This window comes from Cetorhinus maximus, chromosome 16 (genome assembly GCF_964194155.1).
Source record: "Cetorhinus maximus chromosome 16, sCetMax3.hap1.1, whole genome shotgun sequence".
In the NCBI taxonomy this organism is placed as follows: domain Eukaryota; kingdom Metazoa; phylum Chordata; class Chondrichthyes; order Lamniformes; family Cetorhinidae; genus Cetorhinus; species Cetorhinus maximus.
Genome location: NC_135894.1, coordinates 92,980,167 through 92,993,126, shown reverse-complemented (window position 1 = coordinate 92,993,126; position 12,960 = coordinate 92,980,167). Strand labels below are relative to the sequence as shown.

General features: G+C 42.6%; 1 protein-coding gene across 4 annotated transcripts in view; it reads right to left on the bottom strand.

Moving 5' to 3' along the window:
- The window catches only part of appa (amyloid beta (A4) precursor protein a), a 198,825-nt gene that overhangs the window by 16,930 nt on the left and 168,935 nt on the right, over nucleotides 1-12,960 (bottom strand). For 2 of the 4 annotated variants that reach the window (XM_078560354.1, XM_078560352.1), the window contains 3 exons: nucleotides 12,074-12,295; nucleotides 2,829-2,882; nucleotides 1,936-2,036 (listed from right to left, as the gene is read on the bottom strand). In XM_078560354.1, coding sequence (XP_078416480.1) covers nucleotides 1,936-2,036; nucleotides 2,829-2,882; nucleotides 12,074-12,295 — 377 coding nt within the window. The remainder of the gene's footprint in view (nucleotides 1-1,935; nucleotides 2,037-2,828; nucleotides 2,883-12,073; nucleotides 12,296-12,960) is intronic. The other 2 variants (XM_078560355.1, XM_078560353.1) reach the window with 1 other exon arrangement.

Below are 12,960 nucleotides of genomic sequence, written 5' to 3'. Positions count from 1 at the left end.
TAACTAGTGGAGTGCCGGAGGGATCAGTACTGGGACCTCAACCATTTATGATCTATATTAATGACTTGATGAAGGGACTGACTGTATTGCAGCCAAATTTGCTGATGATACATAATGATACAAAGGTCGGTGGGAAAACAAGTTGTGAGGAGGATACAAATAGTTTGCAAAGGGATATATATAGATTAATTGAGTGGGCAAAAAATTGGCAGATGGAGTATATATGAAAAACTGAGGTTGTCCCCTTTGGCAGGAAGAATAGAAAAGCAAAATATTATTGAAATGGAGAGAGACTGCAGAATGCTGTAAACCAGTACTTGCCAAACTTTTTCTTGTTGTGAATCCATTTTAATGCCCCAGATTTTCTGTGAACCCCAAGTGAAAATTTTCATCACACGAGAGTTGTTGAGTAGGGAAGGGAAGGGAGATCAGTGGCCTTCATCTGCTGGGCAGAGGGGGTGGCAAGCCTACAAATGCTGAGCACAAGGTGGGGATGGGCTTCAGCTGCTGAGATGGGGTGTGGAGGGAGGAGTGGAGTGAGGTTGAGTGTGGTGGGATCTGTTCAAACTGCAGGGTTTTTAAAAACACTAAGGCTTTTTTTGCAGCCGCAATTAAGCTTCAAGGATCTGTTAGACCATGCACACCAATAGAAAAAATGCAAGGATTTAAAGGGGCCTCACTGCTGTTAGCATCCGGTCAGAGCTCCACGATAGCCATTGATGCCTCGGAGCTCATGCTCCCAAAATCTAATCTTGCAATGCAATCTTGCCCTGCTGTAAACAGCAACCCTGGTGTGATCTCACCAAAACCCCATTTGTAATTGCAGCAAGACTTCCTTTTAACACTCTAACTCCTACCCCTTGCAATTAAAGCTATTATCTTTCTAACTGCTTGCTGTACTTGAAGCTTAGCTTTATGTTTTGTGTACAAGGATACCCCCAATTACCTCTGTATGCCGATATTTGCTTGTGTCTTACTTTTTTTTGATAAGAAAAATTCTGCTTTGCCAGTCTTCCTATCAAAGTGGATAATTTCACACTTCCTGAAATTATACTCCATCTGAACCTTCTTGCCCAATCACTTAACCAGTTTGTCCCTTTGCAGCCCCTTTCCATTCTCCTCACACCTTGCTTTCCTACCTAGCTTTGTATCTTCAGCAAACTTGGGATATGTTACACTTGGTCCGCTCATCTGATGAAGAAATGCCAACACATATCTAATTCAGGATGGTGCGAGATTTGGGCTGTTCCCTTCTCAGCGATGCAAGCCGTAGGATAGAAATGTGCTATCGAAGTAACCTTGAGTTGCTGCTGTGCATCCTGCAGATCATACGTAGAGCAGCCAAAGGGCATTGGTGATGGCAAGGGTGGGTATAGAGTCTAATGTCAGGCGCACTGATCAAGTGATCGACTTTACTAGGGATGGTGTTGAGCTTTTTTAATGTTTTACAGCTACACCCATCCAGGAAAGTGGTATGTATTTGATTATACTCCTGACTTGATCGTTACCATGCATTTCCATTAAGCTGCAAACATCATAAACTAACTGACTTGATTCTGATTTCGCATTCGTCTACTAAAACAGCATGACTACTAAGAACCCCATTTTCCAAATCTCCAGTTACAACATTCAACAGGAGAAAGCAGGAAATAAGTGCAAATAAAACAAATTGCCTGAGCTTTGTGGGCCAGGTCCCCAGAGCTGCAGATAATTCACAGCAGCTTGCTCATAGTCACAGCAGAGAGACCCAGGAACAGGACATGTATGGTTCAAAAAGAATGGGTTATGCTTGATTAATCTGTTAATCTTGCATTAACAGGGCTACTTCAAGCTTAGGATATCCCCGTTATGAATTGATGTAGCAATTCAAGTTCCCAAATTATTAGGATTACTATTCAAATATTTCATCACAGTCCATGCTACTAATTCACTCACCAGCTTCTGATGATGGACCTCATACCCAGAATCCTGTCGGAATTCAGTCTCCATCTTTACTTCAGCTATTCCCTCTGTCTTAATACCAGTGAGTCCAGAACCTGTGTATATACAAAACGATTAAGGGTTTTTTTCCTTAACTTGATAATGGGAATGTGCAACTGACCCACACAATTAGAATGATTCAGGTGTGATCTGTAGTCCATGCCAAGTTAGTTGAGCTGAGCTCAGGTCGTAGTAGGAATGCTAAAATGAGCTTGCATTCCATGGCCAGGGAGGGGAAAAGACCTGTCAAGCTAGATTGTATTCAGTGACCCTAATAAGGGGGAGGGGAAGAAAAAGAGAGAGGGAGTGAGAAAGGAAGAGATGGCTTTGAAACTCAGCTTGGATTCACACGAATAGCACTTGGTGAAATGTTGGGGAGGGGGTATTGCTGTTAAAGTTGTAACTCAACAATACCACACCTTCAGGCAAGAAGAAAACAAATTCATTCTCTGCTCTCTCTCTGCCCTCATCCTTCAACCACAATAAGACATCAACAGAAAACCCTATGCTGCAGGCTCTTATAAGGATGAGGGGGGGTGAGGAAAGAAAAGAGACAAAGGGAAAGGAGAAAAAGGAAGGGTGGTGGGGAGAGAGAGGGACAATGGGAGTGAGAGAGAAGAAGAAAAAAAATCTACCAATTTCCCCAACAAAAAACATTCCCCAATGATCCCCTTCATAGCTGAAGTGTTCTGTCCAAAGGTTAACCTTGTTCCTTTCAACCTCCCTCATTGAGCATTATAATTGTGCAAATTAAAAGGGGATATGCAATTTAAGAGTAAAAATAAAACAAAAAGTGTTAATTCAAGCCACAAATATCAGCATTAGGCAAAAGCCAAGCAAATAGATACCTGGTCGGGTGGTCAGTCCTCTGTCTGGTGCTGGGCGCGCATCAACTGGTTCAACTGGGCACGTATATCGAGAAGTAAAACAAAAGAGTAAGTAAAATCAACAACTGGTGAGGGAAACAAAATTAGGAGTAACAAAAGAGAGCATGAGCAGCATGTACAGGCCCTTCCATCAACCACAACAGGATAATCGCCTGCAATCCAAACAAATGTGGTCAGCTTCGACATGATCAGGAAACTGGAACAATTAACTGCCTCCGTGTTCTCCTCCAGCTGAAAAACCACTCCCTGCCCAATCCCTTTGCAAAATTTAATGAACAATACAATAACAACATGCTTTAGTGAGACCAGAAGCTTGCAACCATGTTATGAGCAAAAGAAAAAAAAAATGCCAGTCACTTATTTGTTCCTCTGTTTTAGACATTGAAATTTTATAATTGCAACTGGTACCCAAAGCAAACTTGCCCTGCAACTGGATTTTTTGATTAGAGCATAAAAGCAAGAGATAAAAATAACCAGCGGGAAAAGACCATTGATGGGTTGTAAATTGCAGCGGTTATGGGGGGAAGCATATGGGAATCTGATTCCATAGGAACTTTTATAAGGCATTTGGACACTTAGCTGTTGATAACTAATTTTCCGGGTTATGGGTTAAGGGAGTAAGGGACTAAATTGAACAGCTGAAAGACACAAAAGGCTGAGTGGCCCCTATCTGTACTGTAAGGTTTTATGGAAATAATTTATGAAAAGTAGTAGAAGAATAGACTTTGAGGATTGGCACGGGGGGGGGGCGCGGTCAGGGCAGGACAGAAATAAATAGAACAGAAGGTAGGATACAGAAATCCAGGTTGTATTTGACTGCATGTCTAAATGAGGACAAGTTACTTTGCCTTGCTTTACAAACTATCAACTATGCTGAATATAAACCGCCCCAAAACATTGCTAAAAAATTAACATAAGTTTTCAGAATCATTCTTTGCAATCTGCTGCAAAGCTTTGGCCTCGCTGAACAGTCACAGTAACTGAAAACGGCTGAGTAAATCATGTAATCTAAATTTATGGTCTTGGAAAGCCATCTGAGAAAGAGACAGGACACAGGGTACCTGAGAGCATATGCAAGCCATCTACATCCTGTAACTAATACATTAACAAACACGCATTCTTCACTTTCTATTATATAGTGAAAGATCCTGAGTTTTTTTGAATAGCTCAGATCTGTTAAGCAGTCGTGAGGCTATATTTCTTGAAAATAATACACTATCTGCTTTCACAACTTAAAAATTAGTTGAAACAAAGCTAGTTTTAAAAGTCCTTGAGTTAAATTATTTTTTTTTACAGAGGGAAATCTGTTAAGAATCCAGCTAAAAGTATCAGCATTTGGTAGGCCTCCCATGTGAGTATAGGGTACTGGCACGGCATCACACAATCATTTTCCATTAACAAGGCCAGCTGCCAATCCTTACTGAGTGCGGGACTGCATTACTGCTGAACAACCTGTTCCAAGTGTGAGTGGAAAGCTGGCTCATCAGGGCAAGTGCAGTCATTCTTGGGAGCAGGCATAATGATGAAAGGGACCTTGCATCTGGATCTACATATGGGCAACGTGAAAAAACAAGTTCCTTGAAGCTGCAAATTTAAAGAAGAAATTCTCAGTGTGTCATTGGATGCAAGCTTGTGGAAACAGACACATGCACTGAGCTGCTGAGCTAAGTTGCACCATTGTATGGAGTACAAAGTGGGTTGAAGGCCATGCCACCTAGCAAAGGATGGTTGCTAAAGACCTCTTGTACCAAATGACATTGGGAAAGGCTTAGGAATAGGCTGCCTGCCTTCCCTTCTTACAGACAAGGAAAGTGAGAACAAAACTCCATTTGATCTAAGTTATTAGTTTTTATTGAGGTTAGGGTGAAGGAAATCGCTTTGAAATTAAGCTCTTACCATTTCAAGCACTCAGTTTCAGCATCAAACATTCCCCAGTCAAGTAAGCTTTCTCTACTCTGTCTCCACAATGTGCCCCAGCCCCAATCTCATGAGGACCCTAACCTCTCACCGCTGGATCCTGGAAGCAAATGCAGTCCAGACTGATAGGGTTGAAGACCCTTTCTGTAGGGTCATATGTGAACTGATTTTAGGCATTCAAATTCCTAGAAATCTGGGCCTATAGCACAACATTGTCCACAGTTTGCCTCTTATTTGATGCATTTCCACAACAGGATGTGTACCATCTACAAGATGCACTGCAGGAATTCACCGAGGCTCCTTAGACAAGGCTTACTTGGCGCTGTTTCTACTTCCACGCCAGCCATCCTGTTTTTTATTCATTCATGGGATGTGGGCTTTGCTGGATGGGCCAGCATTTATTTCTCATTCCTAGTTGCCCTCGAGGAGGGGGTGGTGAGCTGCCTTCTTGAGCTGCTGCAGTCCATGGAGTGTAGGTACACCAACAGTGCTGTTAGGAAGGAAGTTCCAGGGTTTTGACCCAGCAAGAGTGAAGGTTCAGCGATATATTTCCAAGTCAGGATGGTGAGTGACTTGGAGGGGAACTTCCAGGTGGTGTTCTGCTACCCTTGTCCTTCTAGATGGTAGTGGTCATGAGTTTAGAAGGTGCTGTGTAAGGAGCCTTGCTGAATTCCTGCAGTGCATCTTGTAGATGGTACACATCCTGTTGTGGAAATGCATCAATTAAGAGGCAGACTGGGGACAATGTTGTGTTATAGGCCCAGATTTCTAGGAATTTGAATGCCTAAAATCAGTTCACATATGACCTTACAGAAAGGGCCTTCAACCCTATCCGTCTGGACTGCACTCGCTTCCAGAATCCAGTGGTGAGGGGTTAGGGTCCCAGCCATTGCACCGGTATCCCATGAATTTTATTTTATTTTTCTCCCCCCTTTAAAATTTACTAAACTACAGAACAGTTTTTCCTCAACAATCAATTTCACATGGACGCTGCACGTTTAACTGAGCATACTAAAAATTAATAAGATGAACCATTAGGCGAGCAATCATAACTTTTCAGAACTTAATTATGCTCATTAGAGCAGAAAGGGCTGTGTTGCATATCACACTTAATAATAATTAGGCTCAAGTTTTAAGATGCATTGTCATTTTTTTTGATGTAGGTTCGTTCTCCCCCATCTCCACTGTCTTCCTTTAGCTTTGGTTGTTGCAGTGAGGCACACAGTTAGATTAGATCTATTCAATTTATTTCAACCAAATATATCTTGCAAACCAGAATATCATTTCCATTTAGCTAACAGAGATAAAAGAGAACCGCATAATCATAGAGGGAAAGAAAAACATAAATTCAATTTTTTATTGAATGTGAAGTTCAATGAGGAAGAGGCATATTTTCTACACTTCCCTCCATTTTTATCTCTCCCTCTCTCTGGGTCAGGAAGCATTTCTGTAGGACATAGGGGATTATGCTTTACTGATGCCTCTTTGTCCTTGACCTGGCTTCTTAGTGGTTTGCAGCAGCCACAAAAATACTGCAGCTACAAAAGCAGGTTAGAGGCTGGGCATTCTGCAGTGAGCGACTCCTCTTGACTCCTGAATGCCTCTACAAAAAGAGGGAAGTCTGGTGTGATGGAATATGCTCCACTTGTCTGGATGAGTGCAGCTCCAATGTGGCAACTCCACTACTGGCACACTCTGGTTGCAGCATCTGCTAAGATGCACTGCAGCGACTTGCTAAGTTTTCTTCAACAGCACTTCCGAATCCACCACCTCTGCTGCCTAAAAAGACTAGGACAGCAAATGTTTTGAAACACCACAGTCGCCACCTCCAAGTCACCACCCTGACTTGGAAATATATCACCGTTCCTTCATTGCAATTGGTCACAAATCCTGCAACTTCTGCCCTAACAGGGCCGATATCATAATAATGAAGGAAACAACACCGAATTGCATCCGGAAATATTGGGTTTTAAAAATAAGACCTGAGTTTTAAAAAGATGCACACAAGCCACTGGCTGGAATGCTGCAGGGTGACTCCCTAAGAGGTAATGGAACCCCACCCTGTTGCCAGGCAGGGTACTTCTAAAGACATCCAGAAACTAATTGCTCTCTCTGATAGAGACAATGGGACATAATGGAAGATAAGTATCATCTTATCAAGAAATCCTGAGAGTAATGCCCAAACAGATTTGTGAATTCACTCCCCACTTAGAATATACAAAGAAGGGGCTAAAGTGAGCTGAAAAGCTGCCCCGGTGTCTGCCTGTTGGTGGTGTTCTGAGAGAGCAAGTTTGACTCAGAAGTATCAGCCACCCACAGTACCCTTGCAAACTGCCATTTTGCAGGTATCCCGATCTCTCTCTCTACTGAATTCAACACTACTGGAACCTCGAAACCCGCTATTTGTCTACTGGAGTCAACTCTATTGGAACCTCGAAACCGACTATTTTCCTACCAAAGTCAATTCTACTGGAATCTCGAATTGCACGGCTGCAACACTCAATCACCTACTCCCCATGAGTCAAGGACTGTTCCGTATAGTTTTAAAAAATGTATATATGTATTCACTTACTTCAAGCTAAATTCTTACTTTTAACCTGTATGACCGTATATGCATGTGTTTTATCCTTTCTTGCCTTTAGTAGGTTTAATAAACCTACTTTTACCTTTAACTCAAGAAAGTCTGATCAAATTGGCTCCTACAAAACCAGAACAATTGAGTTTGGGAAAAAGGTATCTGCGAAAGGGGTCCTTTTTAGATTAAATTTTGTTGTGACCAACAGGTTGGTGGGGGGGGGGTCACTGAATAAAGACAGGGAATTTTTTTCATATTTGTTCATGAGATGTGGGCGTCACTGGCTAGGCCAGCATTTATTACCCACCCCTAACTGCCCTTGCTCAGAGAGCATTTAAGAGTCAACCACATTGCTGTGGGTCTGGAGTCACATGTAGGCCAGACCAGGTAAAAATAGCAAATTTCCTTCCCTAAAGGACATCAGTGAACCAGTTGGGTTTTTACGACAATTTGCATTGGTTTCATGGTCATCATCAGATTTTTAATTCCAGATTTCTATTCAATTCAAATTCCACCATCTGCCATTGTGGGATTTGAACCCGGGTCCCTAGAGCATTACCCTGGGTCTCTGGATTACCAGTCCAGTGACAAAACAACTATGATACCACCTCCCCAGTTCATCCCTCCTCACCTGGGGAATAACAATTTGGGGGTGTCCAAGCCAGATGATGATAAATTGAGGGGTCTGGCCTGGGTCAACAATTTTGGGGAACCTCACCTGGAGGTGAGTTGTAACACCAATAAATGCTGGCCTTGCCAGCAATGCTCAAATCTTATGCATGAATTCAAAAACTCAGGGGATTTTCATCATGGGGAAGCTCTTATTATCTGTGAGTGGGTGAGGTTGGGAACTCACCACATAGAATCATAGAATGGTTATAGCACAGGAGGCCAGTCTATCATATTCCTGCAAGAGCAACTCAATTAGTCCCACTCCCCCCAACTATTCCCTGTAGCCCTGCAAATTATTTACCATCAGGTATTTATCTAATTCCTGTTTGAAAGCCATGGCTGAATCTACTTCCACCACTCTTTCAGGCAGTGCATTCCAGATCCTAACCACTCACTGCATAAAAAAAGTTGTTCCTTATGTTGCTTTTGGTTCTTTTGCCATTTACCTTAAATTGGTGTCCTCTGGTTCTTGACCCTTCCACCAATGGGAACACTTTCTCCCTATCCACTATCTCCGGACCCTTCATGATTTTAAACACATCTGTCAAATCTCCTCCCAACTTTCTATTTTCCAAGGAGAACAACCAGAGCTTCTCCAATTTATCCATGCAATTAACACTGCTCAACCCTGTAACAATTCTTGTGAATCTTTTCTTTACATCTCTAATGCCTTCACATCTCTCTGAAACAGTGATGCCCAGAATTGGACACGATACTGCAGCTGAGGCTGAACCAGTGCTTTATAGAAGTTCACCATAACTTCCTTGCTTTTGTATTTTATGTCTCTATTTATAAAGCAAACATAAGAACATAAGAAATAGGAGCAGGAGTAGGCCATTCAGCCCCTAAAGCCTGCCCTGCCCTTCAATAAGGTCATGGCTGATCTGCCCCAGGCCTCAACTCCTCTTTCGTGCCAGCTCCGCATATCCCTCAACTCCCCGATATTTCAAAAATCTATCTACCTCCTCTTTAAATACTCTCAGTGATCTAGCCTCCACAATTCTCTGGGGTAGAGACTTCCAGACATTCACTACCCTCTGAGAGAAGGAATTCCTTTGCATCTCAGCTTTATATGAGTGCCCCTTATTCTGTAACTATGTCCTCTAGTTCGAGATTCCCCCACTAGTGGAAGCATTTACCCTGTGAAGTCCCCTTAGAATCTTGTACGTTTCAATAAGATCACCCCCCATCCTTCTAAATTCTAATGAATAAAGGCCTAACCTGTTTAGCCGTTCTTAATAAGTCAACCCCTTCATCCCAGGAATCAGCCTAGTAAATCTCTTTTGAACTGTCTCCAATGCCAGTATATCCTTTCTTAAATACTGGGACCAAAACTGTACACAGTACTCCAGATGTGGTCGCAGCAACACCCTGTACAGTTGTAACAAGACTTCCTTATGCTAACTTTTTGTGTTTCAGGCACAAGAACACCCAGATCCCTCTGTGCTGCACTTTTTGGAGTCTCTCTCCATTTAAATAATCTGCCTTTTGGTTTTTCCTAACAAAGTGCATGACCTCTCACTTTCCTATATTAAACTCCATCTGCTAAGTTTTTGTCCACTCACTCAACCTGTCTATATCCCCTTGCAGATTCCTTATATCCTCATCACAACATGCCATCCCACCTATTTTTGTATTGTCAGCAAATCTGGAAACATTACACTCTGCCTCCTCCTCCAAGTCATTAATATAGATAGTAAATAATTGAGGCCCATGGACTTATCCTTGTGGCACTCCACTAGTTACATCTTTCCAACCTGAAAAAGACCCATTAATCCCGACTCTCTGTCTTCTGTGTGTTAACCAATCCTCAATCCATGCTAATACATTACCCCCAATACCGTGGGCTCCTATCTTGTGCAATACCCTTTTGTGTGGCACCTTATCAAATGCCTTCTGGAAACCCAAATAGACTACATCTACTGGTTCCCCTTTATCAACTCTGCTTATTATATCCTCAAAGAACTCTAGCAAGTTTGTCAAACATGACTTCTCTTTCACAAAACCATGTTGACTCTGGTTGCGTTAAGCTTTTCTAAATGTGCTTAATAATGGACTGTAGCATTTTCCCAAAGACAGATGTTAGGCTGACTGGCATATAGTTTTCTGCTTTTTTTCTCCCTCCCTCTTGAACAGGGGCGTCACATTCATGGTTTCCCAATCCGCTGGGACCCTCCCGGAATCCAGTGAGTTCTGGAATATTTCGACCAATGCCTCCACTATCTCTGCAGCCACTTCCTTTGAAACCCTTGGATGCAGGCCATCAGGTCCTGACGACTTGTCTGCCTTTAGTCCCATTAGTTTGTCAAATACTTTATCTCTTGTAATAGATCCCATATGCTTTATTGATTGCTTTCTTAACCTGCTCTGCCACCTTCAACTATTTGTGCACATACAGCCCAGCTCCCTCTGCTCCTGCAAACCATTCTGAATAGTACCTTTTATTTTACATTGTTTCTCCTTGCTCTTCCTACCAAAATGTATCACTTCACACTACTCAGGGTTAAATTTCATCTGCAACTGATGCCCATTCCAACAGCCACCTATATCCTCTTGAAGTCAATTACTGTCCTCCTAACAAGTTAAAATGCTTTCAAATGTCATCTGCAAGTTTTGAAATTGTGCCCTGCACAACCAAATCTAGATGATTAATGTGCATCAAGAAAAGTTCTAATACTGACCTCGGGAAACCCCCCTATACATATTCTTCCTGTCCGAAAAACACTCTCTGTTTCCTACCGCTCAGCCAACTTTATATCCATACTGCTACTGTTCCTTTTATCCCATGGGCAGCAACTTCAATGAAATGCCTGTTACGTGACACTTTATCAAACACCTTTTGATAATAGGGGAACCAAAACGCCTTTTGTGCACAACACCACCATTCTGTGCATGGCTGATTGATGTTAATTCTGAGGTAAGTGTAGTTGGCATGAAAGACAATAATCAAGAGAGTAGTCCAGTCTCAGTGGGTTCACATTTGGAATCTGCACTATTCAGGACTGCACTATCAATGTGTAATAGTTTAAAGATAAAATGCAATTTTCAAAATTCTTTTTTGTGGCAATAATTCCTTTCCCAATAGCTGAGGGGTGATTGCACAACCATACAGAGTAAAGGATCCCAGGTTCCCATTCGGATTCAGTTAGCTGATCTCAGCTGCGGCAATGTAAATAACTCCAGTATTCCTTGACTAGAGTAGGGAGAGGGAGGAAGAGGAGAAAAAAATTGGGAGAACTCCCAATTGTCAAATGATTTTTTTTGACAGGTGTGGGCTTCAGGCAAGAATAGTCTCAGGCTTGACTAGGATTCCCCTCTTGGTCCAAAAAGACAGTTGATGCCAGCCTATTGCTCATCAAATATGGCCAATTGGAATCGTATCCCAGAATAGTGTGCACTCGCATGGCTGTGCAAGTGTGAGGGAGGACAGGAAGGCGAGTGAGAAATATGTTCCAGGCTACCCATCAAAAAAATGATGGTGTTTATAGTGGTTTTTGGAGAAAATGATTTTTTAATTCAATTACCAACTTTTGCAAATGAAACTATTAGAAAACATCTGCCATACTCTGGTGATCCTTTGAGTGAGGGGATATTTTCATTATCAGGAGATATGTATTATAGAATATATTTTTCTAGAAGGACTTTGTGGTATTCTTGCATATTTGTTCACAATGCTGGAAAGGAGATGATTAATCACTGACCCTTTGTCGAAACACAAAGGAAAATTTCACCCAGTCTGCTTCTGCTGAATTAGAGGGGGAACAAAATAACCATTAAGGAGGATAACAAATGTTATTTTCTACTGATATCAATTGTAACTGCTAAATATGTAAAGCATTTCAATTACAGTCACTTCGATACCTTATTCCACGTCAGAAAAAATGTAAGCCACATTAGCTCAGTCAGATACATCTGCCAGGGCTCCACATTAAATAAGTTGACATACTATCTGAATGCTGTGCATGCAGTGTAGATTTAATGTCTAACTATTCTCCACCTCCTACATCTTGGTGTTCAGTTCCAGCTCTCCCATTACTATTACCTTCATTCTCTGTGTTGGCAGGGATGGAATCAATGACAAATGGGTGCAGAGGTTGAAGGTCATCTAAATTAAACTCGCCGTCATCTGGCAGAAGCTCTATTGTTGTTTTTGTTTCAGAGAGAGACGGAACCAGTGCGTCATTTCCATAGCTAATCCGTGTGTCGCTGACAGAGTTTGCCACCATGTCATCGATGTAGCTCTGCTCTTTCTGCAGCAGTTCAGCTGTGTAAATACAATGCTAGGGTCACATTTTGGAAATGGTGTACAGGTCATGAAAAATATTAGCATTGACATCTAGAACTCATGATCAACCCACTTAGATTCAAAATACCAAGTGCCCATACATTACCAGTTTGAACGTGGAGGGGAAACTTTGGGAACGCAGTACTAACTCAATTTCGTTAACTGGAAGATCCTGAATTTACTGATTATTTCTGAACGTTGTTGCTCCCATTCCCAATAGACTTTGGCCGGAACTTTTTGCTCGTCGGGGGTGGTCAGGAACCTGAACACCGCCTGCGATCGGCTCTGCACCGCGATTTTACGCAGGCGGGTCAATTAAGGCCCGCCCAGCGTAAGATGTGGCAGTGGCAACAGCGAAAAGAGGCGGGAGCTCAATGTCCGCCGGGTCCAATGGGGACCCGGCAGCCGATTCAAAAGTGGCTCAGGCAGTCCCTGAAGGCTGTCACGGAGGGACGCAAAGTCATCATGATGGGTCCGGTTGCTGATGGACATGGCAGGCGGAAGGGCAGGTCGGCGGGGCAGTCGGCCCCAGGTTTCTCTGACGAATGCCTCGCTGTCCTCCTATAGGTGATGGCAGCATGGCGAGAAATCCTTGTCCCCAGGGACAGGAGGAGGAGGCCCCTCAACCTCACCAAAAGGGCCTG